This window comes from Ammospiza caudacuta, chromosome 4, assembly GCF_027887145.1.
Source record: "Ammospiza caudacuta isolate bAmmCau1 chromosome 4, bAmmCau1.pri, whole genome shotgun sequence".
Taxonomy (NCBI): domain Eukaryota; kingdom Metazoa; phylum Chordata; class Aves; order Passeriformes; family Passerellidae; genus Ammospiza; species Ammospiza caudacuta.
In genome coordinates this window covers 18,191,525-18,217,509 of record NC_080596.1, presented here as the reverse complement: position 1 = coordinate 18,217,509, position 25,985 = coordinate 18,191,525, and the positions used below count along the sequence as shown (strand labels likewise).

Genomic DNA, 25,985 nt, shown 5'->3' with positions numbered 1-25,985 from the left:
GTTGAAACAGGATGAAATAGCGATCTCCTCTTTGAAAAGCTGTGATTTCCCCCCCACCCTTTTTCCCTCCCTTTTTAAATGCAAGCTGGTTCTTGCTTGCTTTGAATGGAAATATCTCCTCTGCCCTTCAGTCCTTGGTGGATGGTACTGGGCTGGGATGTCATTTGTGACTCCAGAGCGGTGCATTAGTGATGTTCCATCTGTTTGCACCAAGATGTCTCATGGGAAATATGGTAGTTTACAGAGGTTGGCTTGTTTTTTCTCACTTGTCGTGAAATTTGTTTTCAGGCTCCTCAAAGAAGCCTCAGAATCCCTCTGGAGTGGGGTTTGTGTTCAGGCTTGTGGAAGGACAAACCCTGCCTATCACAGCAGGTTTCTCTAAATGCCTCCCTCCTGTTGTGTTTCTATCCTGGCAAGTCTGCAGCCTGGGTGGGTGGGCTGCCCTCTTTTTCCATCCCAACAGCCCTGCTACTCCAATGCCAGGTGAGATGGCAGCTTTTACTGCTGCCACCTTTGTCCAGAGGAGCTGTGTGTGTGGATGTGTGAGTGCAGGGGTGTGTGAGCGTGGGAGGTGTGTGCAATCTCTGCAGTCTCATCAGGTCAGGTCAAAGAAAGGAGTAAGAGATCCCCATTTGAGTGGTAGCCTTGTCTGGAGATTGATTTGGTCTTTGCAGTTAGGTTTATTACTTTGCTGTTTGAGAACAGCCCTGTCACTTGGCAGCTGTTTTGCCAGGGGGCCTGAGGGACAATCTCTGTGAATTAGACTGAAAGTGTAGAAAAATCTCTACCTAAATTTATCCTGTATGATTGGAGAGCTTTTGTCCTCTTTTCCTCAGTCTCACTGCTCCATTAAGTGAAGTTTGAATGATTTTTCTCCTTTCTCCCATGCCATTTTTCAGATCTTGATGTAAATCTCATTTTAAGCCTAGGGTGGTTTTGACATTGACTTGTTATTAGGACATAGTATTTATGCACCATGTTCAATTTACAGTATTGAACTTTGCACCTCGTAACAAAAGGTTTTAGGCTTCTGGATTGTTCTTTTTTTTAAAGACGAGCTGTGGGCTACATTGAGAGCCCCCAGCCTCTTTCTAATGCAGCATTGAAGACAAATATACAATTATATCAAATGTTTATTTTCGATGTGTGTGTACATAGTACAGTATTATGCAATAAATTTGATGTTTAATTCTGATGGAGTGGCTGCCTTTCCCTGTCAGGGAGCAAAGGAGAGGCTGCTCCAGCCAACAGCACAGCAGCCTCTCCCCATGTCCTGTCTCAGACAAAGGGAAGTCCTCCAAGGAAGAGCTTGGACTTGGGACCAGCCTTCAGTCATTCCATCAATGCATATGTGGTTAGGCACATATATTGCACATATTTATTTGTTTAGGTGGATGGATCATGTGTAGACACAGGAGTCTGCACAAATCCTCTTACATACAGTGCAATGTGTGCTCATTACTGTGTGACCTGTGTTATTGTTTAAGGTCTAGCTACTGTTGTATCTAGTGTGTATAGTCTATGTTTTGTATGTAGTGGGTTGCATTATTGTAGATAACACAGAGGTAAGTGTGCATATGTTTTATATATTATATAAATGCAAAATGTGTGTATATTTATACATCAGATATCTCTATTTCCAGTAGCAAGTGTCAGCCCTGTTCAGCTGAGGAGGAGGAGGCAGGAGGGGCCAGGGCTGCTGAGGACTTTGAGCCACTTTATTGGGCTGAGCCATCTTTGGCAGCATCCCACACAGAACAGAAGCTGTCACCAAACACCTGCAGTCAAAATAGTTGTATTTTCTTGTTTTATACAAAACACAAAGCATACACATAATGTTTTTCAATCTATTTATGTTTAAAAGGACACGATTGATTCAGTTTGAAGTTACTTTTACATAAATCATGTAAACAGACCCGAGCCTAGAGTCACTGAGATGTCATTAGCTGGGGAATGCATTCCCAAGTTGCTTTTGTACACCAAATGCAGTCTGAAGAAAAGGCATTATTAACAATTTTTTTTTTCAGTCAGGCCCCCACAGCTACTGGCTTCTGCACTCAGCCAACCCCAGTATTTGCTATATACCAAGTTATTTGCAAAATTATGTGTTGTTTGATATCTGTTACTCCAGGAGCTGGCTCCCTGCATGCAGGTGTCCAAAGGGAAGCACAAGGATCATACACTTGCTGACCATATAAGGTCCAGCAAGTGTTCCACTCTCCATGCTGTGAGTGACCATGCAGGTTGGTAAAACTTGACTGCCCTCTCCAAGAGCTGGAGATGTCAATCCACTCCAATCTCCAAGGTCAAGAGCTTTTTCCATGAATCTTCCAAATGTAGAGTACCAAGACATGCAGTGGGGGTGTGAGGTGAGGTGTCCAATTTGGACTCACAGAGGCAATTCCTGTGTCTTCCACCCCAAGCAAAGGGCCTCTGACACCACATGCTGTGGCAGTCAAAGGCACCAAAACCCTGGTGAACACCTGAGGGAGAAACAGGAGGAGCCCAGGAAATCCTGCTTAATTGTGCTACACCAGGCTCACTCTGTCCCATTTACTCCCCTTCTACCACCTGTGGGTCACTTTGTGCTTCTCCAGACATTTCATTTTGTACTTCTCCCTGCAGACATTTTTTTTTTTTACTCAACCTGTAACAGTTTTGGTCTGGTTGCCCAGCTCTCACCTGGGCAGCAGCAGTCAATCACTGACTTGCAAACAGCTCCAAAGACAGCTTCTCAGGCAGGAGGATGGCTGGCAGCACTTACCCTCTGAAACTGCCACACACCAAAAGTAACAACCAGTGTATCAGCAGAATGATTAAAAGAAAAATGCTTTAATTTCACTGCCTGTAACAGAAACGTCCATTATTCAACTGTTTATTCAGGAGTAAACAGAACCAAATGCAGCTTGTTAGAATGACAGGTTTTCCCTCTGTCTTTCACTCCTGCAGTCTTATTTGGTGCATGACTCATTCATGGCCAGCATTTGCATTTTAATGATTTATTATACCACGATGTGGTAACACAGACACATGTCCAAAGCTGCCCCGTGGATGGGAAGCCCAACAGACCCTACTGCCATCCTCCAGCAGACAGCTTTGTTCTAGTGACATGGAAAGAGGTTGTCTTACATTAAACAGCTTATTTATATCTCATAAAGTACAATTTTGTACAGTATTTCACACCTTTTAAAAAGCAGAGTCTTGTGTTTAATGTTCTCCAGTCAATAATCACTGATGTTGGCACAGGCAAATCATCAAACAAAACGCACAGCTCTTGCTTAGACTGACCTGGTGTGCCGGGGCAAACATAATTTCTGGCTATTTGTGGTCAGTGAGAAGTTAAATCATCTGTGTGAGATAAAGACAATGTTTTAGTGCTCAGGAGTCCTCCTGTGCAGGTTTGGGAGCGGAGTCACAGCATCTGCAAAGCCAGGACAAAGTTCTGCACTGGCGCGTGTATTTCCAGGATTGGAATTCCAAAATTCACTTATTTCTGATAACCTTTTCTAGCAGTTCCCTTCACAAGGAGGCAGCTGAAGTTTTGCTTTGTTTTTACCACAGGAAAGGACTTGAACAGTTCATAAAGAGAGATGGCTAGCTGCGGGTTTTTTTTCTTTTAATGTACAATCTCTTCTAATAGGTTTTGTTACTTTTAGTTTTCAAAGTTCAAAAATATAAACTCTCTAAAGTGCATAACTGTACTTACATTTCATAGAAACTATCTGAAATTCTAGCAATATACCATGTAAACAGCAGTAACTAAGCATCAGAAAATGCTACAATCTCATCAGTTTAAAAGTAAAAGGGACTGTTCCCTACATATCATTTATCAAGATTTGTCAGGGGAAAAACCCAGCTGTTGGGGGTGTCTCAGGTTGCAATGCAAGATGCAACCAAAAGTATCTATGCTATAACCAACTGTTAAAACCAGGTGGGGCAGTGTTCTTTATCTCTTCCACAAACCATTCTCCCTCCAGGGGTATGTTCTGTTAATGGCCCATTGAGCCTTAGGGCGTGACTGATAAAATCACATCCTCCCACTGTGAGATGCTCTACCCAGGGGAGGAGCCAAGCATTCTTGCCTGGATATAATCTGATATTTGGAGCACTACAAGCAGCCTTTTTCCACTGGATTCCCAGAGGAAAACCAGGCTACACCACCACTGGACCTTCAGAGGAAAACACAGGATCACTGTTTGAACAGAACCACATCTGTCACTCCAGGAGGACTGCAGCCACCATTCCAATTGGACTGCTACTAACACCCTGACCCACAGGATGTCAGGTTGTATTCTGACTCTGTCACTGCTTTTGTACTCCTGCATTCTATTTTAATTTTCCTAGTAAATTGTGGCTCTGACTTGGGGTCTCCCACTGGTTTGCTTTCAAACGATCACAGGGGATTTGGTTTCTTTCCTTTTGTTCCTTTTTACTTACAGAATTTTTTCCACATAAGTTCCTAGGAAACATTAATGACTGGGTTCTTCAGAAGAACAGGGTACTTAAGGAGAACAAAAGACTTGGCCAGGCTTAGGGGAGGAGGGCATCTGGTTGCACATCTGTTATCTGTGAGTTTCTCTTTGAGGGGCAGAGATTGGGCAGGTAAAGGGTGAGGCTGGGGCAGCTGCTGGCTCGGGGCTTTAGAGGGTGGTCAGAGATGCTGTTTGGAGAAGGGAGTTAGCTCCTGCTGCTGCTTCTGCTGCCACTTTCCTGGCTGCCTCTCCTGGCTTTGCTCTGGTCTGCCTTCGGTCTCGTCTCAGCACCACCATCATGGACAACAAGAGGAAGCCATTCCTGGGCGTGCCCGTGCCCCTGGGGTACCTGTCAGGTCTGGGTCGTGGAGCCATGGGTTTCACCACCCGCTCTGATATTGGCCCTGCCCGTGATGCCAGCGACCCCGTGGGTGACTGGCACGCCCCACTGAGCAAGAGAATTCTGGGAGAGCAGATGGAGAAGAACCAGAAGACAGCAGATGATGATCATGGGGATTTGAATGACACCAACTACGATGAGTTCAATGGCTACGCTGGGAGCCTGTTCTCAAGCGGCCCCTATGAGAAAGATGATGAAGAAGCAGATGCTGTTTATGCAGCTTTGGATAAGGGGATGGATGAACGCAGGAAAGAAAGGAGGGAACAACAAGAAAAAGAGGAACTAGAAAAGTACTCTATGGAATGACCCAAAATACAACAGCAGTTCTCAGACTTAAAATGGAAATTAGTGGAAGTTACTGAGGAGGAGTGGCTGTGTATTCCCAAGGTTGGGAATGCCAGGAACAAGCGGCAGAGGAATCCTCATTATGAGAAGCTGACTCCTGTCCCTGACAGCTTCTTTGCAAAGCATTTGCAGTCAGGGGAGAGTCACACTTCCATGGACCCATGCCATAGACCCAATTTGGTGGACTGAGTACTCCATATCCAGGGGGTTTGAATACTCCATAGCCAGGAGGAATGATGCCAGGCTTGATGACACCTGGGACAGGTGAATTGGGTATGAGGAAGATTGGCCAAGCCAGGAACACCTTGATGGGTATGAGGCTAGGTGACAGACTCTGTGAATGGCCAGACTGTAGTGGACCCAAAAGGATATTTGATGGACTTGAATTCCATGATTCCTACACACAGAGGAGATATCAATGATATCAAAAAGGCCCGTTTGCTCCTGAAATCTGTCCAAGAGACCAATCCTCATCATCCACCAGCTTGGATAGCATCAGCCCCACTGGAAGAGGTCACTGGCAAACTCCAGGTGGCTCGAAACCTTATCATGAAAGGAGCAGAGATGTGCCCTAAGAGTGAAGATGTTTGGTTGGAAGCTGCACAGCTTTAGCCAGGAGATACAGCCAAGGCTGTTGAGGCCCAGGCTGCATGGCACCTGCCACAGTCTGCAGATCTATATCAGAGCAGCAGAGCTGGAGACAGACATCCATGCCAAGAAGTGTGTCCTTAGGAAAGCCCTCAAGTATGTTCCAAACTCAGTGCGTTTGTGGAAATCAGCTGTGGAGCTGGAGGAACCCAAGGATGCCAGGATCATGCTGAGCTGGGCTGTGGAGTGCTGTCCAACCAGTGTTGAACTGTGGCTGGTACTGGCAAGGCTAGAGATGTATGAGAACGCTTGTGAAGTCCTTAACAAAGCCCGGGAGAATATCCCAATGGATCGTCACATCTGGATTACTGCTGCCAAACTGGAGGAAGCCAATGGAAATACCCAGATGATGGAGAAAATCATTGACAGAGCCATTATATCTCTCAGGGCTAATAGTGTGGAAATCAACAGGGAGCAGTAGGTGCAGGACGCCGAGGAATGTGATAAAGCTGGAAGTGTGGCCACATGCCAGGCAATCATGAGAGCTGTGATTGGGATTGGGGTCGAGGAAGAAGATCAGAAACACACCTGGATGGAAGGTGCAGACAGTTGTGTTACTCTTAATGCCCTGGACTGTGCCCGAGCCATTTATGCCTATGCCTTGCAAGTCTTCCCAAGCAAGAAGAGTGTGTGACTGCGAGCAGCCTACTTTGAAAAGAACCATGGAACCAGGGAATCCTTGGAGGCTATTTTGCAGAGAGCTGTTGCTCACTGTCCCAAAGCAGAGGTGCTGTGGCTCATGGGGGCCAAATCCAAGTGGCTGGCAGATGTGCCAGCAGCCAGAAGCTGGCACATCTTGGCCCTGGCCTTCCATGCCAACCCCAGCAGCAAAGAGATCTGGCTGGCTGCTGTGAAGCTCGAGTCAGAGAACTGTGAGTATGAAAACGAGGAGGCTGCTGGCTAAGGCTCGCAGCAGTGCCCCCACAGCAAGGGTCTTCATGAAGTCTGTGAAGTTGGAATGGGTGCTTGGGAACATTGCTGCAGGCCAGGAGCTCTGTGAGGAAGCTCTGAAGCACCATGACAGCTTCCCCAAACTGTGAATGATGAAAGGACAAATTGAAGAACAAAAAGAGCTGGTAGAGAAAGCACGGGAGGTTTATAATCAAGGGTTGAAGAAGTGCCCCCATTCCATACCCCTGTGGCTTTTGCTGTCCAGGCTGGAGGAGAAAGTTTGGCAGCTAACTAGAGCAAGAGCTATTTTGGAAAAGTCTCGCCTGAAGAATCCAAAGAATCCAGACCTGTGGTTGGAGTCTGTGCGCTTGGAGTACCGAGCTGGGCTGAAGAACATTGCCAATGGTCTGATGGCCAAGGCCCTGCAAGAGTGCCCCAATTCAGGAATCCTGTAATCAGAAGCAATTTTCTTCAAAGTGCAACCGCAACGAAGGACCAGGAGTGTGGATGCTCTCAGGAGGTGTGAACATGACCCATATGTCCTGCTGGCTGTGGCCAAGCTGTTCTGGAGTGAGCATAAAATAACCAAGACCGGGGTGTGGTTCTACCGCACAGTGAAGGTAGACTCTGACCTGGGGGATGCCTGGGCCTTTTTTTGACAAATTTGAGCTCCAGCACAGCACAAAGGAACAACAAAAAGAGGTGAGGAAGTGTGAGAATGCTGTGAGAATGCTGAACCTCACCACGGAGAGCTCTGGTGTGGTGTCTCCAAGGACATAGAGAACTGGCAGAAAAAGACTGGAGAGATTCTTGTGCTTGTGGCAGCCAAGCTGAAAAATACATTCTAGAGTGTGCTGGCCTCAACTGCCTCAGAGGTCTCTGTAGGACTTAACCTGCCCTTTCAGTGACACAGATTTTGAAGGACAGTGTTGGGGGATAGGTTTCTTTCCTTTTGTTCCTTTTTATTTACAGAATCTTTTCGCATAAGTTGTTAGGAAACATTACCAACTGTGTACTTAAGAAAAACAAAGTAAGTGGCCAAGCTCACGGGAGGAGGGCATCTGGTTGCCTTTCTCTTATCTGGGAGTTTCTCTCCTAGGAAAGAGATACTATGAGAATTGGGCAGGTGAAGGGCAGGGCTGGGGCTATTTTTTTTTTTTGGCTTCAGAGGAGAACAGTTGGAGCTGCTGCTTAGGGAAGGGAATTCATTGCTGCTGCTGGAGCCCAGCCCAGAGCTGCTTCTGCCATGGGGTGAGTCTCTGCTTGTGAGGGCAGTCACTGAAGTGGGACCTTATTAACACTTACCTCACTAAAAGAAGGACCTATCCCCATCTGCTCAGGTTCCCAGGATCCTGAGCTTGCCCCTCTCTGCCCTGCTGGGAGCCGGGCTCCTCTGTCCCACTCTCACTGCTTCTTTGGCACTGCTCTGAGCTTTCACTGCACTGCAGCCCCGCAGCCCCTGCCTGCCCAGACATCCCGCGGTTCCAGCCACAGCTCCAGAATATCTTATGACGTATCTCCTTTACCACCCTGGGATTTTTGCTCATTCCTGATGGCCCAGCCTGCTGCTTTTGAAAGTCCTACTGGGGCACTAGGATCTGCTGCCCCGGGGGTTTCTGAAGGCTTCTCTTAATAGCATTTTTTGATCCAATCTGTCAGCCCAGTTAAGACACCCCAAGGATCAGAGGAGATCCCATCGCAGGAGATGGGAACTCAGCACTTCTGAAAATCTAAGCCCTAGGTCACCACACAAGTCCTCTGGACTGTTTGGAAATACAAAATTCAGTCTTTGCTGGTTTTAAATGGAACAGGCAATTCTGCAATTAATAAAAAACCAAACCAAGCCATGAGTCCCCATCCCAAGTGCTTTCACTAGCACATCTCTGCATTACCCCATGTCCTGAGGTGACTTTATGATGCTTGTATTCTATTTATGAACCTGGGTATGAAGTTCTACACCTTTAAGGTGGGTTCTGAGAGTGAAGGGGGTGGCAGGAGAAGCGCAGTTATCAGAAGCTGCACTGGCTGCCCCACATCCTGCTCCTGGACTGTGCTGGCTGCAGAACAGATGGGGGACAGAGCTCTCTTTTGCTTTTAGTTAGTTTTAGCTAGCTGAAGCAAAGAAGTTCCATGGACTGTGGCTTTTCCTTTTCTTGGAACTGTTCAAAACTGCTTTGGACCAAAATCTCAGAAGAACACTGGGAGTTCATGCCTGTGGCCCACTGGGGCTGGGATGCTGCACTCCAGCGCCAGAAGGACTGAGAGACACACAGCGAGCTGAACTACACTCCACAAAAATGACTTTCTGAATTTGCCATCACTTCAGAACAACAAGAGGTTTTATTGTTTGGTATTGTTCATTTTTTACGTTTGTTGATGCTTTGCTTATTAAATAAACAGGTTTTTTCCACTTTTCTCCAAGGAAATCTTTTCCCGAACCAGTTGGGGCAATTTGCCCTAAACCAGGACACCCACTCTGACTAGCAAAGGGCACATGCAGCCCATGACCACCTTTGGAAGAGTTCAAGGGATCCCGAAGTGACCAAAATAGAAGCAATTTTGGCAACAACACACACACCACATATAGCAAGTGAAAGGGGATAAAGTACCCTTACATAAGTACCACAAACTAAATACAAATATTTGTGAACCCACTTGCCCTTAATAAAGAAGGAAGGGGGAGAAGTTGTTCTGGGAGTCCTTTTGGCTCCTCTGGTGTGACATGCATGAGGCCTGGCTACAATCAACACTGGATTTCATCTTGGTTAATTGGCTTCTGTACATTGGCAATGATCCCCTGGGGAACTGAAGAAAGCATTTCAGAAGTGCCCTCCCTTGGGTATCAGGGTGGAGCCTGGCTCAGGGCACACCAAGGGGTGCACATAAGCCTCTGGAGCGGGAGAGTGAGCCCAGGTGTCCCAGGATGGTGGAACTGTAAGCCCTCAGTGACTCAGTGTCCCTGAACTTGGGGCCTTTCTCTCCTTCAGGCAGCACCTGTTTGATGTGAACACCTTGTTGGGGGTTAGGTTCATTTTCTTTTGTTCCTTCTTACCTTTAGAATTTTTCCCATAAGTTGCTAAGAAACATTAACTACTGGGTACTTATGTTATTTAAGAAAAACAAAGTGGCCAAGCTCGGATATCTGGTAGCACTTCTCTCATCTAGGGCAGATTTCTCTCCAAGGGGCAGAGAAACCCTGAGAACCGAGCAAATAAAGGGTGGGGGCAGTGGCTGGTCTCTCTCCCTCTCAGCATCAAAGAAGGATGGTCAAGCCGTTGCTTACTGCGGGGAGGATTCACTGTCACCACCAGAGCCCAGCCCAGAGCTGCTGCTTCATTCCTGGGGTGAGTTTCTGCTTGTGAGGGCAGTCACTGAAGTGGGACCTTATTAACACTTACCTCACTAAAAGAAGGACCTATCCCCATCTGATCAGGTGCCTAGGATCCTGAGCTCTCCCCTTTCTGCCCTGCTGGGAACTGGGCTCCTCTGTCCCACCCTGGCTGCTTCTCTGGCACTGCTCTGAGCTTTCACTGCACTGCAGCCCCTCACCACCTGCCTGCCCATGGTTCCAGCCACAGCTCCAGAATAGCTTCTGATACATCTCCTCTACCACCCCGGGATTGTTTCACTCATCATTTTCTCAGAGTCCTGCTGGGGCACTGGGATTGGCTGCCCCAGGGTTTGTGGAGCAAAGCCTCTCTTCTCTCTTCCCTCCCTTCCCGCGTGGGCCGAGCCGCCATCACCGCGCGCTCCCTGAGCTCACAGCACAGCGCCCCCTGCGGGCCCGGGGGAGTCACCGCACCTGCCCTGCCCGCCGGGAGCCAGCAGCGCCCCTGCCGGCCGTGCCAGGAACTGCACCCAGCGAGAAAGCGCCTGCGGCTGAGAGAGGGCTGGGACTGGGTTCTGGGTTCTGTTTGGTGTTAATGCTGTGTTGTTGTTTGCTTTATTTTACACACTAGTAAAGAACTGTTATTCTTATCTTCACATCTCTGCCTGAGAACCCCTTAATTTCAAAAATTGTAATAATTCGGAGGGAGGGGGTTTACATTTTACATTCCAAGGGAGGGTCCTGCCTTTCTTGGCAGATACCTGTCTTTCAAACTGACACACCTGAATCAGGTGTCCCAGGACTTTCTTTTTTGAAAGTCCTAAATTTGGAAATAGTAAATTGTCAAAGCTTGCACTCCATTCAGGTGCCCTTTCCACAGGCAGAGCACAGCTCCATGCTCTCAGTTGCCTGCAGTATCCTCTGGGAAGAAAAGCCCATCCTCTGCTGCCACCATCAGTGTTGCTGCTGCCGCCCACACAGGGGTGATGTGCACAAAAGAAGAAAATTTAGGTGAGTGAGTTTGTGGGACACCTGTGTAGGCTGTTCAGCTTGGTCTCAGGTGTCTGTATCATGATGAAGCACACATACTAATGGGGTGGGTCCTCCAGATATCTACCACATATTTGACACCAATATTTAACCAATCATCAAAATCCCAAGGGATTCTGACTTACAGCTTTTAAAACCTCTTCTCTTCCCTGTTGCCCAAATGTGGTCAGGTCTCAGTATCACCCTCCAAGCAGAACAAGCTGGTAAGAACATTGGCTCCATGGCTCATTTTCTTTACCATCCCGAACATGCAGGTACTTCCTTCTACTCCGGTTGAATCGGCCATCAAAAACATGGGCAGAAAACCCAACTCAAGCCTGGGCAAAACTGCAACTCACACCAGCTCTGGCTGATGACCAGGAGATTATTACAGCATTTCTCTAGAGCAACAGAAGATGCTGGACTCCAAACAGGTCAAAAGTCTGAGCAAATCTTTACTGTAGCTACAAGAGAACAGTCTTGGTGCTGCCTGATCGGTGCCTTAACATAAGATTGGTCAGGGCACTTGTCTGTTCAACTCAAATAGAAGCTATTTGATGATTTCATTACTATTAATCCTATTTTGCCTCTTGCTATAATATCCTGGGAAAAAAGAACAGCATGGCTGGCTTTGATATTCTAAATATTACAGGATCTGTAAGCAAATCAATACAGAAGGATCCCTTCAGTGCAGTCACTGAGCGCAGTGTTGTGTCTCCTACACTGGCAAACTCCATTCTGGGCATCAGGCCTGGAGAAACAGTGGGCAACAGCAAATGTAGAGAGTTACAGAAATCCACCTTTCCTCCCTCTCCCACCTCTGGGAATGACCCTTCAGTTCCCAGGGAGCTCCTCAGCTCTCCCAGTCAGGCTCCCGCTGCATCCACTTCATGCATTTGTCCGTTTGGTGCTCTCTCCTCTTTGTTTATTGGCAAAAACAATCTCCTCCTTTACATGATCTTGGAGCTAATATCTCTCTTACTGATCAGGACTTCCAGCAGCCTCAGCTTGGCCTTAACCTGCTTGTATTCATTGTACTCTTCAGCCATGGGAGTGCGGTCTTCTTTCTGCACATTCCTAGTGGGAGTGAAAGCAGATCATGAGGATTTCTGTAACATGAAGCCTCCCTCAGCAGCCTCCCACCCTCTATCCATCAACAAGCCCTACAAAGCATTTCCTCTCCCCTGCTGCTGATCAGGGAACAAGACCAAAACATTTATCCTTTGAGAGAAAAAAACAAACAAATAAAAAAAGGGGCAAACCATCTCCTCCAACAAAGTGTGGGATGCTTGTGTGCTGAGGCTGAGCACAACTCCACAGTTCCAAATGCAAAATCCTATTTGAAACCTGCCCTGCTTCCCTAAAATCACCAGCTCTGCAAAACAGCTGGAAAACACTTCAGGAGCCATCTGAGTGTCAGCCTGTGAGGCTGGCAAAATAAAATACAGCCTCCCCTGTCTTGGCACCACAGCACTTAACATGAACAGACACACTCATGCAAAAGGAAGACGGTATTTGATCAGACTGCTCTTGGCTTACAGGAAAGTTCTAAATTTTCAGTGATTTTACAAAAGCCCCTAAGGATGATGGCTGGTAGCAAGAAACAGACAAGATAATTTAAGAGTATAAGTATATGAAAACATTCTATCAGCTGGTTAATGAGGGACATATTTTAAAATAATAAAACAAGTTACACTAAAGCAGAAATACTTGCTAAAACTAGCATCTGAATACCTCACAGACAAGCAAGAATGGGACAGAAATCACTACAGAAAAAAACTAGTTATTTTAACATTGAATAACTCTTCCACCATTCTAAATGTGGGTAAAGCAATGATAATGATTGTGAAGAAGAAATACATAATATTAAATTCAGGTAACTTTCTGTATTTTGAGATCGGAAAAAAGATGCAAAACAGATTAAAAGTAGCTGAAGAACAGAGAAGCAGCTGAGAAATTGTTACCTTCCATTTTGTCGGAAAAAGTTATCTTCAAAGTCTCTCAACTTTTTTCGGATTCGCTTTTTCTCTTCCCTGACTTCTTGGAGCTGCTCTACCAGTTCAGGGCTGTTTGGTTTAAAAATAAATGAGATTATCCATAGTACACAATAAAAACAGGAAACACACAGTAAACCTACAGACATTTAGCTGTACATATGCCAAGCAATGGAGTTGCTCCTGGAAGCAGCTTTGGCAGCCCCACATAACTTAAAACAAAAAGCTCTCTGAATTTAATTCAGCAAAATCATCATAGTCTTAAGCTGCAGCTTCTAAGGAGGTCAAGTGTGCACTTCACAATTTAACACTAACTTCTATGAAAGTTCCTCTTCTCCTGCAGATGGGTCTGGGTTTGGTGACTTTTATAGGATCAAATTCAATGGTCACAACTTAGGGCTACCACCCCCACGTGTTTGCACTTGAAACTAGCAAAGCTACTTCCACTTGACCTCTCCAAAACACAAAAAACCTTCTGGAGTGCAGGGTTTTCGTGATAAAGGCTTGCCACTGGTGGAGTTACTATTTAGAGATGGAATACAAAGATGCATAAGCTAAGTATCAGAACAAGGTAGTTTCTTTCCAAACCCTTTCTATGAGGGTCTATTGCATTTAAAAATGAAACATGAAAACATCTGGCTCAGATCATAAATAGAAAAAAAAACCTTTTCTGACAAATAAAATATTATTTTAGCAAGAAATAACTTTTTTGTAGTTGCCTGTGAATTCAACATACATGGATGCTTCATGGAGATTTGAAAGCCCCATATCCTGACTGCTCCTAGATGGTATCTTATCATCCACCGGGGAAACAAAGCCGTCAGCATCATCTTCTAGCTGATCCAAGAAATTGCGCACACTGAAATCCGTTTTTATGGTAATCGTGAGATCTGGCTTCACATTGCTGTCCTCCTCAGAGCCCTCCTCTTCTTCCTACACACAGGGACAGAGCAGCCCCACAACAAGACAGGTTATTGCTTCCCTTCTCAGGAACAGGCTCCTCTCACCACATGCACTCAGGAACAAGAAGTGGAAAGGCGAGCAAACACTTCAATTGCCAAGCAATACACAGGACACCAGAAGACCATCAGTAAGACACCCTAGAACCAAAGCATGACAGAGAAATTGCCACCACAAACTCAGATTGGTTAAGGAGACCCAGAGCGACACAACTGAGAGAAAAAAAAATATCTGGGGTTCAGAGCAACATGTTGCTTTGTTTAGTTTGTGTATTCTGACAAAAAGGAACCCATTTACAGACGTTACACATATTGTCCAAAGCACACCAGCCATCCTCTGCATTTCCCTGCAAACATTTCCCAGCATAGAGACTGTCTTGTTAAAATATGGAATTTTTTCTCTAAAGATGCAGCTCAACAGCTCTCTCTAATGGCTGAATTCAAGACCTCAAATGCTCATTCAGTGATACCAGTGAGCTCAGATGAGTCTTACAATTACCCAAATGTGGGAAATGATTGACTGTAAAAGGACTGCTCCTGCTAACATGTTCAAACATTAGCTCTGACCATTTTGCTGGAATACACTAAAAACTGGACTGGAAACTCTGCACAGTGCAATTTCCCATTTCCTCAATGCACACTGAATTGGTTGTGTTCCAATTAAAAAAAAAAAAATTTACAGGCATGAGATTTGAAAGTCCCTGCTGCACTTGGTATTCACCAGTTCACTGTGTTCTCAAAAGTAGGGCTTGTCCTGAGACACTGTCCAGAAATAATTTTAATTATCAGGGAATGAGGCCCAGTCTCTTATGTACAGAGACATTTCTAGAAGGCAGTTTTCAACCTTAATGTAAGGAAAGAGGCTACTTAGAGAAAGCAGCAAGTGCCAGCACGGACAGTAAATCTCTCAAATATGTATGTATGTGTCTGCAAATGTATTTATTTTACAGCCATGTAACTCTAGCCAGGAAGGATCTAAGAACATGAATATCTTTAAAAGCTTTTGGGGGCTAACATCACTTAAGTCTTCTAGACAAAAATATATTGTAGCACCGAGATCAAAAGCAGACATTTTCTTGATTTGTTTTTTCATGTGATTCCTTGTGAATAGTTCAACTATTCCTAAGAGACTGGTCCCATATTTCAAGCAAAAAGGGAGAAGGCAACAGCAAGACCTGGCTTAGTCCCATTAAAGCCTCAGTGATTTATAAATGCATACATTTAAATTAAATTATGGTTTGCCCAGAGTTTTCTTTTTAATTTAAAGCTCTAGGCCATGATGATACATTGCAAAGTCACAGGCTGAAAATTACAACCAAGATTGAGACTGCAGAGTGAAAAAAACATTATCTGGGAAGAAGTTTTTAGTAGCAATAATAACAAAAGATATAGAGAAGTTTGAATGCATCTCAGGAAAATCTGCAGGGAATGTGTGGAAGTTGAAGCAATATTTAGCACATGATTAGACGAGACCCATTTCTCCAGACATCAGCTGTACAGTTTAAACAGAAAGCACAAACCAGCAGCCACGTACCCTTCTTAAGCCCTACCAACAACTCCAGGCTGAAATGGGGAGGGGAGACCACCTTTCACTGCCATTCCCTGTCCCCAGGAGTGCCACCCAGCCCAGGCTGGGAAGGGCTGCAGCAGAGCAAAGGTACTGCTGTGCCATTGAGCAGGATTTGCTAAGTCAGTCTAAGCAGTGAAAGCAGCACACTTTGCTTCAGAGGAATCTCTCTGGCAACAAAGGAGGAGCTCCCATGCCCTTTTGTGGGAGAGCTCCTGGATTGAAAGCAAAGGGACAATTTCCATAAGCAGTGTGACCAAGCTGCTCCTGAGGACTGACACAAGTTCCTCACAGATACCCATGAGCCTGCCTTGCCTCACTGCAGACACCGCACACTGCCCGAGCCAGCAAGCAGCTCAGGAGCCAGCCTCCTACCATGGGAGGCCACAGGAGGAAAAGAAAGAGCAGAATTTTCATTTATACCTCAGAGCCAACACACTGCATCTGGTTCTCACAAGACCTCTAAAATAATTTTGCTCTTAAATAGGAAGGGGTGAATTAAAAGGATTCTTAGCCAGAACTCCAACAGAAAAGGCCCTCTAAGGCCTTCCCTCTAAAGTCTCACATAGGAACCTCAATTAAACCTGCAGCAACATTTATACCTTGAACCAGAATGATCTTCATACACAAGATTCATGTATCATGCACCTGCTTGGATTGTCAGGCAATCATGAGGCATTCCAGAGTTACAAATGTCACATCCCCAGAGTATCCCATCATCGGCACTCCCACAAAGCAAGAATCCTAATGATTTTTCCAACACAACATCCAAGATATTGTACCAAAATGTTTGGTAAGGTCACCTCAAAACACCTTTCAAGTTTTTAGTCAACTATCCCAAATGCTTCAAGAAAACCTCACCCAGAAACACACAAATACTGACACCGTCAGCAGCCTGTCAAATATTTCCCTGCCCATAGTGGACCTATGCAGGAGCTAAGTTTTGGGGCCTTTTGCTCATTTCCTCTCTTTACTTCTGAGTGTAGTTCAGTATAATGCTGCCATGTGCAGCTTCACAAAGCCCCATTTAAGTGTTAATAGGCACATCATGTTAGCAGGCTTAAGGCTGTCATCTAAATCTTCTCCAGAAACCCCTCCAGGTTTGTATTCCCTGCAGGACTGGTTTCCAGCCCGTGCTGGCCATCAGAGATCACCATAATTGACAGCTCTAAGTTCTCACACTGGGTGCAAGCAGAGGTGGGGAAAAATGACACACTAAAACAAAAAAAACCAGAAGCAAACAAAAACACTCCCCACCAGACCAGTATTGCAGGTTTGATCCAGCAGTTATCTAGAAAATACTAAGAAGCTCAGTGATCATTAACCAGCTTCCAAACAGCAGCTTAACATCTTCAATCTGCAATCTGGTATTAAAGAATATGTGCCTTGAATAGTCCATTAATATACAATCCACTGCACTCAATCACCTCGGATCTCTAAGTCTGCAGTACTTACATCTAACCAAGCTCTGGCTGGATAACAGAAATATGACCCAAATGTGCTGAAGCACCTCTCTCCCTTGTTACATTGCAAGGGAGGGCTCAGCTCCACGCTGTGTGACCTGGTCTGCTGCTGGACTTTATTCCTCAGGGGAAGGCCCAGTATCACAGCAATCCTCCCCACCCCAAATTATTACTCCACAGCAGCACAAGAAGAAACACAACAATCCTGCCATCCAAACCTGACCAAGCATCAACTAGCAGAACCAAGCTGTTCTTACTTCCATCCTCATTAAGTTAAAAAGGCCCTGCACAAGGTGGTGAAAAAGAGCCTGGATAAAACAAGTGGAGGGGAGCAGGTAAGGATCCCGTGAGTGCCCCGGCTGGCTCCACGTGCGAGGGTTAGTTTTGTGAGAGCTCATTCCTGCCACGGTGCTGTGAGCAAGCCACAGAGCCTGGGAGTGAGAGAAACTACTGCAAAACAAGTTAGTGTCTTTTAAAAGAAAGGAGGAAAGCAAGAAAAAAAGCAAGGTACACGGGTAACTGCGATTTTGTAATTTTTTTTAAAGCAAAATAAAATATATTATGTACAGATGGAGGGGAAGGGACAAGGATAGGAAAGAATGCAAAGCCAAGGAAACACTGTAGTCTTATCTACAACAAGGGAAGAATTTGATCAGAATTGGCGAGGCTTAAAGCAGCTACTGATTTTTCAGGAGGACACTGCAAAAAAATCAACACTGATGAAAAAAAAAATCAATCAACCATTCTGTTTCATTGGTATAAGGGGAAAGTTGATGCAAACTGAGCAATTAGTTAGCAGCTGGAGGTCTTCACCTTTATCTCCTTGAAGAAGGAAGCTGTTTCGCCCTCGATAATTGGCTGCAGCAAAGGGCTTCTCCGCTTGCTGGAGGGGGAACCCTGTGACAGGTGTTAACAAGTATGTTACATTGTGAACCCCTTTCTCCTCCACCACCTGCTCTCAGCTCATTCTCACCCACACACTCCCAGCTCATTGCTGGACCACCAGGAGAAATAGCTTTCTCAAGGAAGAAAAACAGGCCTGGCAAACCCCTGAACCTTGGGCTGTTTTCTCTCAGGATGCTGCTTAGCAAAGGACACCACTGCCAATCTGTTTTAAAAAAGAAACTTGGATGATTATTAGCTGGGTAGTGACTATGATGCAAAGGCTCTAAGAAAATAATCCCCAGCCCAGTGGCTGGCTCTCCAGAGCTACAGGGTAAGCTCAGACAGGCTCTCCAGATTTGCTTTCCAGGAGCCTGATTCCCCACTGAAGTACCTACTGATGTAGAGATGGATTTTCAAATGCATTCTGTCTCTCTATAAGCCTCTCACTATTCTCACTCAGAAGACTGGGGAAGAAAACAGTCTAATCTCTCCTCTGCTAGCCTCTATGGATTTTCAGTTTTGTGCATTAACAGGACCTGGGCTCTCTTTGACAGCTTTGCATTATGCTGCCCATGCACACCTACACAGCTTCCTCCTCGACTGCCAGCACTGTCTTCACAGCACACATTTTGGGGACTATTTTGCATATTACAGGAGGAACAGCTTTTTATTTGTTTTAAATGTAGGACCAGGAACACCTCCCAGCATTTGCAGAAAAAAGCCCCACCCCTCAGTGACACTGCAGTGGGTAATGCTGTGCCAGCCAATTCACTTCACTGGCCGTCTACAGAAAGTGGGCAGGACATGAGCACTGCTCAGGAAAAGCAAAAAAAAGTTCATACACGACAGATAGAGTAAACAGGAACTTTGATAAAAGAACTCTTTTCCATAGTTAGGCTTGAAGTATTCTGTGTGGGTTTTTTAGATTAATTAATTTTTAAAAACTGGATTACACAAATTGTCTAAAATTAAAAAAGGTGAATTTTCTCCCTAGAGGGGTGTATTGAGTTCCCTGCTGGTGGTAAAGCACCACCTTGAAAGAGGGAATATCCACCACTTAGAGGATCTCTTAATACAAATTAAGTGCTAGAAAACTGAGGGCTTTTTCTTTCATCCAAGGACACACCTGGCATCTCCTGTGGGATCTACTCAAGTCTGTGTGCTGTGTACAGGAACCCTGTACCTACAACCCTGTGGAACCAAGCAGCATGGAAGACCTACAGCTCAGCATGGGTTGGTATGGAAAAAGAAGTGAGGCTGTACCAAACAGAGGATGGATGAAATAACTGCAGCAGCCCAATGGAAAGAGAAGAAACAATACAAGGCGTGATGTTCCCCGTGGCTCACAGGTGGGCACTAAAGTTCCTTGACCAGCTTTGCCCAACTTCAGTGTAAAGTGTCATTGATCACTCATTTGCTTGATCTTTGAGTAATAAGGGAGGTTGGGACTTAGCCTCAGTGATTGTGTTGTAAGCAAAAGTGTGGTGATTCCTGCTTCCTCAGCTTGAAACCAAAGAAATACCCCACAGAAGAGTGCTCTACTCACAATAATGGGGATGGTGTTGGCTCTGGAGAGGATCTGTTTGACCAAGCGATACCTGTCATACAACGGCTTCATCACCTGCCGCTCGTTTTTGGTTACCTGAAAAGGAAAAAGAGGGGACACCCATGAAGCCTGCAACAAAAACTCCACTCCAGAATTCATGTGCCTGTGATCACCCTCAGTCTGAGTGGCTCAAAGAGACTTGTATGGGGATGACAGGAGAGCAGCACTAGCCCTGAAACTGCTGTCCACCATGGCATCGCCTGTGCCTGGTGCCACCTGAAGCTGTGTGGGCTGTCTTGTACAGGGGCTGTAAGGGACAGGTGCTTCAAATGACCAATAGGGATCAGATGTCCCCAGCACAAAATGACCTGAGGAGGCAGCACTCAGTGCTTGCAGTCACGTCTGCTGCCCTAAGCACCAGCTGAGCTTTGAGCTTTCCCATCCTTGTTCCTGTGGCCGGCCCTCAATAGCTGTGCTTGTGACCCATGAAAAGAGAAAGCAGCTGCACTGACTGCATGTTGCAATGTGAGCAGACTTCCCTTGAGTATGGTAAACTACAGATTTCACAACAGCTGACTTTCTGGCTGTGCTATTTCTCCTAATTTCCTGTACAAGCCAGCAGTTTTTCTTCTTTTTAGCCCCCTAAACTTGCCCTCCATCCCTCCTCACAGCCATTTTGCTGGGAAGGATTCACTGCAATGCTTGGAAGGGATGAAGGTGCCATGGCTGTGTGGCATAGAGAAGATAGAATAGTGCTGTCATGTCCACCTCAGGTGTTCCTTATATTGCTCTGTCCTTAATTCCACTCCTCCTTATTCCTTCTTGTGCTCCCTCCCCAGTTTTGAGAGCATTACAAACTGAGTGTGTTATTTCTGGTTTCCTTTCAGATTCAAGGTGGGTTTTATTTCTTCAGTGTTTTCTTACAACACATTAGAAAACAAACAAAATCCTCAGCAATACCTGATCATCATTCAGCACTGTCTGACCCATATCCTATAAGTGTCCTTCCATTAGATCTTTTGTCTAACTTTAGATTATAAAGCTCTTATGAGGAAGCTTTAACTGATGTCATGCCTTTCTACTTGCTGCTAATCACCAGAGCACCTGAACAACAGCCATATAAAAATCAGCATCAACCCCTAGGGTGCTTTGTGCAGTCTCTTTCTACAACAGAAACAGGAGAAAAGGGAATACAGCTTCAGACAGTGAGGCAATTTTAAACTGCTTTTTATTTTGTCTGCAGTTAACTTTCACTGGCATCATCTTTCTAAAGCTTTTACATCCTCCCTCCAGAGAAAGAGACAGTTTTGGCTTGGGAGGGGCAGGAAGGCTGTAAGTATTGCCAGGAGTGGGATGGCAGGGATGAACTCCAAGAATCTGGAGGTAGCATCCATCTTCCTCCTGATAACAAAGCCTATGTTCCCTCTGTTGGGGGCAAAGGAACAGGGAGGGAAAGGAGGAAGATCTTTATTCCTTTCCTGGCTCAATGCAAATATCCCCAGGCCTGATAAGGGGGATATAGATGGGCAGTCTTGAGCTCTGGGGCTGAATGTCCCACACCCCCAAGGCACAGCAGGGCTCCAATTCCTGACAGCTTCAAGCTGCCTGTTCACTGAGTAAGCAGCTCACATGGATTAGAGGGATGTGAGCAGCATGAAACAATTCACTCAGTCCTCTTTGTGTTGAGCTTTGTGCTGATGTGCCTGCACTCAATTGCACTGGCTAGCAAGTTGCCTCCAACTTTCGACATTTCTCTGTAGCCCATCCAGAATACAACTAGAGAAACTGAATAACCTAAATATATATATAATATTATTCCTAGCTTTACAAGATTAGCAGTTTGTGGAACAGGAGGTACAGCACTACTGTTGGCTCAGACAGTCTGTTACTTAAAAAACCCCAAGACTATGATGAGGCTTATGTTGAGGCTGAGAATCAAACCTTCAATTAACAACATTTCAAAGCTGATTAACAGCACTGTTCTGTACAGAAAAATAAACACAAGCCTTGGAATGGGTACAAAGTCCTTAGGTATGTTGAAGAATGGAAAAGTTCAACAACATCCTTCAGTGTCTGAGTGTCAGCGTGGAAGAGCAACACAGATAATGAATACAGGCATTGCAAGTTAAGTGTATGGAGTCTGAGCCTGTCCTGCAGCTCATTTACACCAGCAAACTTTACAGAAAGCATATTCTGAAAGTAAATGTTTAGTACATGGGCACACTGTCTCATTAGGTAAACATAAGTAAGACCAGTAAAACCTGAGTATATTTTGGGAGAACATCAAAATGCAAAGAGACTGTCAGAATAATGGAGCCTTTGACACAACTCTGGGGCACACTCCACGTGGCAAAAGAGCAGCAGCTGAGAACAGACCATTGCTTGCATTGTTAGAGCAGCTCAAGAATTTCTGCAGACAGACTTTTGGCTTAACTAAAACAGTTCAGTTCCACCTTTGCAGGTTCATCTATCACTGGTGCAGAAAGACCCAGCTGCACAATAAATCTGAGCTCCATTGTTTTTCTTGTTTAGTTAAATATCTTTAAGGAAAAAAACCCTTGGCTGAACTATCCACATTCTCCTCAAGCTCTCAGTACTTTTCCACTGCTGCTCTGCCAGGAGCTGGGAACAGCAAAAGCTGATCAGTCTTCCTTTCCATGCAGTTCAGTGTTACTAGGTATAGACAGCTTATTTCAAAACAAAACAAATTAAAAAGCAGTTGTACAAATGAGGCATTGAAAAAGGTAGGTGGAAATAAAAGTATGCTGACAAGATAGGCTCTTGGCTTGTTATTTTTTTTAACAGACTGAAGTGAGTTCACTTCAGTAAGATGCCAACTGTTGATTTATATAATTGTAAAAGCAGCAAAAAAAGACTTGGTCTCACAGAGAACACAGGGAAGGTTAAGTGGATTCCCTTGTGCTGCCTTTTTTCTACACAAGAATAAATCTGCCTGTCCTCTCATGTAACTATGCCATTTTCAGTTGCTAATACAGTTGTGACTGTACAATATTAGCACTCCAAGAAGGCATTTAAATAAATCAGTGAGACTTTTTAAAAACAATGGATAAAGGAAGATATAATTTGGAAGGAAAAGATCAGGAATCTCATGCAGCAGCAGAATGACAGATTTGTGAGCTGCACCAATCAAGTACTCCTTATAAGCAGTAATTTGCTGCTCCCAAGCCACTGCTCAGGGGATTAGCAGCACTCTGAAATTAAGTTACTTTACCTATATAGCTGGTCACAAAGATTACAATGACATCAGTGAAAGAGAAGGGGTGACTCATAAAAAGCCAGCTTCATGGCCTGGAAGCCACTGTGTTTCTGCCACAGCAAGGACCAACAGGAGACAAAACTTAATTCTCTGTATTCACAAATAAGTTGGCCTTATACCATTGATATCAGAAAACTGCAAACTTCTTGGCTGGATGAGGGACCACGCACAAATATTCTCATGCATACTGTCCACTGGGCCTCAAACTGGATGTCTGTGGAACCTGATGAGCACAGTCCCAAAATAATGACCACTCAGCCTGTAGGTTCTGTCCTGCAGGTGTCTGTCCAGCTCAGTGCTGTGTGAGGACATCACCCTGCCTGGAACAGATTCCTCAGCAGCTGCGGAAGTAAAGGATCAGGGAGGTGGATTAGAGGGTGCACGTGTGGCTTGGAGAGCAAGAAGTTCTAGTGACCTGACATCAAAAGGGCTTTAGGGGCATCATTAACCACAGACAATGACATAGAAAGATGTACTTTGAGACAAAAAACGCAAAAAAAATTCCCAAAAAAACAAACAAACCAAAATCTGCAGTACATACCGGTCTGCCATGAATGCCTTCATAATTCAGCAAAGCCCTCTGAAGAGCCACTTTTTCAGCTGCTATCTGATCTCGTGTCATGTCCTATGAAAAGTGGCACAGAGAGAGGGAAAGGGAGGAAGAAAAGAAAAAAAAGTCAGATTCCTGGACTTAAAAAATACTGATCTGTGCCATAACCAAAGTCTTGTCATACCATCATTATGGTTTAAAGATTCATCTCTACCTTCCAGTTGTCTTTTCCCAGCTACATTGCTAAAGAGACTGTTAATGTGAGTAGAAGACTATGCTCAATGCAGGCAGATTAAACACACAAACTTTGCATATGAAGGTATTTTATGTACCTAAAGTGGATTTACAGATTATAATGTGCTTTGAAAAAACAACACCATGCAACTTGTAATGCTGGTGGATCTTTTCCAGTTAAGATCTGAAATGTTAATTCTACAATAGAATACATTTGCTTTCTTTTTCTCCAAATCTGAGACAAACTCCAGAACCTCTTGTAAAGCTAGAGAAGACTTCTCTAACTAAGTTGGCTAAAATTTCCCCACTAAATTTGCCTGGCACCAAGCCTTTTCTCCCTATCACAGCACCAAATACTATCACAGTCCCTCTGTAAATGGCCAGGCTGTGGGTTCTTGCTACAGTCAGAAAATAGTCAAAACACATGCTGTATGTTTTTCTTTTGCAGATCTGGCAAACAAAGATAATGCTGTCTGCCTCACTCTTACACAGCAGTGCACAATTTACATGTCAGCAGACTCAAGGACTTCATTTACAAGGCTGCCCAAACCTCAGGAGCTCACATCAGACATGAAGACCTCCCTGCTGATAACCCTCAGAGATCACAGCAGCTAATGGAGCTCAATGTGAAACTCTGAAGGTTAGCAGTAACATACCCTAAGAGAATAACATTCAGTTTTGGGGTGGACAAGAAGCAAGCAGATGACACAATCTCCAGAAGCACTGGAAGATTCCGAATTGACAAAAACTTTTGGATGGAACAACAGAAACAGCCAAAAATAGGGCAGGAAAAAATTGCAATAATTCAGAAACATTACTAAGAATATGCAAGGGTCAGAGAACGAACACAAGATAACATACAATAGAAACTGAGCTCTGGGGGAAAAAATCAAGATACTAAAGGCAGAGGGAAAGGAACTAAAGCAAGTGAGCCCAGACTAAAGGCTGCAGACTTTTTAACAAAATGTAGAAGACCACAATGCTTTCACAGTGACTGTGCAGCTACAAGTAACCTACTTGCACATAAAGGTCTAAATGTGACCTGTCTACATTGTACCTTAATGTCTTCAGGTCGATTGGTCTCTGCTCGTTTCTCTTGAAGCTTCTTCTGGATGGATTCAAGGGTCACTTCCACAGTAGGCTTGGCAGATTTGTCTGACAGGTCTTGCTTCTTGTCATCCTCCTTGTCCAGCTGGGAGCCGAAGCTCTTGGGGAGCGTGTTGCTGCGCTGACGCACAACAGGGCCAAGGTCTTCCTCTGAGATCTTCAGTTTGGATTCTGAGCAGGGAAAGATGAGCAATTTTTCATCTTTAAAATGTGACTGTGTCAGGATCACTGCCTCACATCAAATCTAAATGAGGCAGAGTCAAGCTGTCCCCCAAAAGTGCACCAGTGACGGTTCTCACCTTTAAGTTGCTTTCGGAATTTGGCCAAATCATTTGTCCATTTGAGCACTTCAGGGTTGGCTGCCTTGTCACTGTGGGAAGGCTGGGAGGAAAGAAAAGCCATGCTGAATCTGTGTTAAACCACCAGGAGCCATTCACTGAAACCAGTGTGTGGCACAAAGGGGTACAATGGAATTTGAACCCAGCACAAATCAGCTTCTGACTGGCAGCTGCACACCTCTGGGCAGCAAACTTCAGACCTTGCTTCAATTGCTCCTGCTTGTCACAACACTCTGTCTTAGGGGCATTGTGAAATGGATTTTCTTTTTAGAAAACACAAAACATTTGATGCCAATGATTAAGCTGTAGGAGTGACTCAGAGGGCCGGATGCACATTGGAATCCTCGTGTCTATTGTTTCCTAACAAGAGGGTACCTCGAAAATAGAGGAAACCTAGCATGAACAGTTGGAAAAGTGTTATGACTCATGTATCCACACCAAAGGCTGCCTTACACCCAAAGACATCAAATAACCCAAATTCTAGGCTACAGCAGCATTTTTTCAGCCTTTCCTACTGCAGACCAGATCATTCCAGTACAATTCTTTGCCATTTAGATAGCCAAAGATACACAAATGCAAAGCTTTACAGTTCCTTACAAAGCTTTCTGTGCCTCAGAAGGACATGTCAGAACAATTAAGAGTCCAGTACACTGCTGCTGCTCAGCAGCACTTGACTGTGGTTCCTTGCTCAGGAGTGAAGGCAGCTGCAATGCACAGGTGTCCTGGGATTACCATCATGCAAATGAGATCAGCCACTGTGCTTCCCATATGCTGAAGTTAAATAAATAAACAAACAAAGAGAAATTGAACACAGCTATTGCTCCACACTGTCTTAAGCAGTGGTCAAAATCTTATGAATTCATTAGCTTTCCTTTCTTGTGCTGCATGGATATTACATAATACCTGGAAAGGTAATTTGCTTGGTGAGCACACAGATTTCTGAGGGGGCAGC

The 25,985-nt window shown here is 44.9% G+C and overlaps 2 protein-coding genes and 1 pseudogene across 4 annotated transcripts in view; 2 read left to right on the top strand and 1 right to left on the bottom strand.

Annotated features, from left to right (window-relative positions):
- The window catches only part of HERC3 (HECT and RLD domain containing E3 ubiquitin protein ligase 3), a 52,648-nt gene extending 43,599 nt beyond the window's left edge, over nucleotides 1–9,049 (top strand). Inside the window, exon 26 of the mRNA XM_058803380.1 lies at nucleotides 8,855–9,049. The gene's annotated coding sequence lies outside the window, so the exon portion shown is untranslated. The remainder of the gene's footprint in view (nucleotides 1–8,854) is intronic.
- Nucleotides 1,810–25,985, bottom strand: part of FAM13A (family with sequence similarity 13 member A) — a 125,468-nt gene continuing 101,292 nt past the window's right edge. For 2 of the 3 annotated variants that reach the window (XM_058803377.1, XM_058803379.1), the window contains 8 exons: nucleotides 24,995–25,076; nucleotides 24,646–24,866; nucleotides 23,346–23,429; nucleotides 19,528–19,623; nucleotides 17,910–17,993; nucleotides 13,844–14,040; nucleotides 13,078–13,179; nucleotides 1,810–12,190 (listed from right to left, as the gene is read on the bottom strand). In XM_058803377.1, the coding sequence (XP_058659360.1) occupies nucleotides 12,064–12,190; nucleotides 13,078–13,179; nucleotides 13,844–14,040; nucleotides 17,910–17,993; nucleotides 19,528–19,623; nucleotides 23,346–23,429; nucleotides 24,646–24,866; nucleotides 24,995–25,076 (993 nt within the window). In that variant the 3' untranslated portion in view covers nucleotides 1,810–12,063. The remainder of the gene's footprint in view (nucleotides 12,191–13,077; nucleotides 13,180–13,843; nucleotides 14,041–17,909; nucleotides 17,994–19,527; nucleotides 19,624–23,345; nucleotides 23,430–24,645; nucleotides 24,867–24,994; nucleotides 25,077–25,985) is intronic. The other variant, XM_058803378.1, reaches the window with a different exon arrangement.
- LOC131556633 (pre-mRNA-processing factor 6-like) lies at nucleotides 4,771–7,780 on the top strand (annotated as a pseudogene).